General features: G+C 55.7%; 1 protein-coding gene across 1 annotated transcript in view; it reads left to right on the top strand.

Annotated features, from left to right (window-relative positions):
- Positions 1 to 533: 533 nt before the first annotated feature.
- HDDC2 (HD domain containing 2) overlaps positions 534 to 1,050 on the top strand; it is a 26,671-nt gene continuing 26,154 nt past the window's right edge. The window contains exons 1-2 of the mRNA XM_011944471.1: positions 534 to 566; positions 619 to 841. Coding sequence (XP_011799861.1) covers positions 758 to 841 — 84 coding nt within the window. The 5' untranslated portion in view covers positions 534 to 566; positions 619 to 757. The remainder of the gene's footprint in view (positions 567 to 618; positions 842 to 1,050) is intronic.

Genomic DNA, 1,050 nt, shown 5'->3' with positions numbered 1-1,050 from the left:
GGTAACCAATAATACAGAATTTACTAAGTCTGGAAGTCAAATCTTGGTCCTGATCTGACATAACATTGACTTGGTTGACTGTATGCCTGCCTTCTTGAAATATTTTTGAACATGGCTTCCAAGACACAACTATCCTACCTACTGATCCTCTTCCTACCTCACTGGCTGCTCGCTGGATCTTCCAAAGTCTAAATGTTGGGGTTCAGGCCTTGGGTGTCTTTTCTCCTTCATTCACACCCTCTTGCCAGGTTACCTCATCCAGTTTCATGGTTTTACATTGTTAACTGAAGAATAACCAGGTTCATAAATTTAGAAAGGAAAGCTTTATTTTTCAGAAAGAAAAATAAAACTAAGTGTCCAGTATGTGCCAAGCAAGGTGTCTGCCACTGATGGACCAATGCCCAAGCAGCGGACACCAAGGCCAGGAAGGGGCAGGCTGGACAGAAGGGTCTGAGAAAACCCTGAGAAAATGGAGGAGGGAGATGAGGAGTAAGAACAGGAGGAGGAGGAAGAGGAGGGGGAGAAAGGATGAGGGGCAGGAGGAAGAGGGAGAGGAGAAAGCGGAAGTGGGGGAGGAAGAAGAGGATGAGGAGGAGGGAGTTGAAGGGAAAGAGGAAGGGGGCAGAAGTCAGAATAAGAGGGGGAGGAGAAAGAGGAAGAAGAGTAAGAGGAGGTAGAAGAAAGACAAGGGGAGGAGGAGGAGGGCGGGGAGGAGTTTCGCCGCGGCCTGCTCCGCCCAGCCAGGGTCCGTGGCCGCATGGCTTCGGTCTCCTCTGCTACCTTCTTGGGCCACGGGGCTCGGTCCCTACTGCAGTTCCTGCGGCTGGTGGGGCAGCTCAAGGTGAGCGGGCACCAGGCCCGACGCCGCGGCCGATCGGGCGGGACTGTGGGGCGGCAGAGCTTCCGGCTCCCCGCTGGGCCCGCGGCCTTTCCCCTTCCTGCGCTGGGTCAGCCACGCCGAATTCGGGAAAGGCCCCAGTCCAGGGGATGTGGCCGCGCCTCGCGGACGGTGGACGGAGGAAGAAGCCGGAGGGGCAGCCGGGCCTGCTG

The sequence above is a fragment of the Colobus angolensis genome, unplaced genomic scaffold (genome assembly GCF_000951035.1).
Source record: "Colobus angolensis palliatus isolate OR3802 unplaced genomic scaffold, Cang.pa_1.0 Scaffold231, whole genome shotgun sequence".
Classification (NCBI taxonomy): domain Eukaryota; kingdom Metazoa; phylum Chordata; class Mammalia; order Primates; family Cercopithecidae; genus Colobus; species Colobus angolensis.
This window is presented reverse-complemented; position numbering and strand designations above follow the sequence as displayed.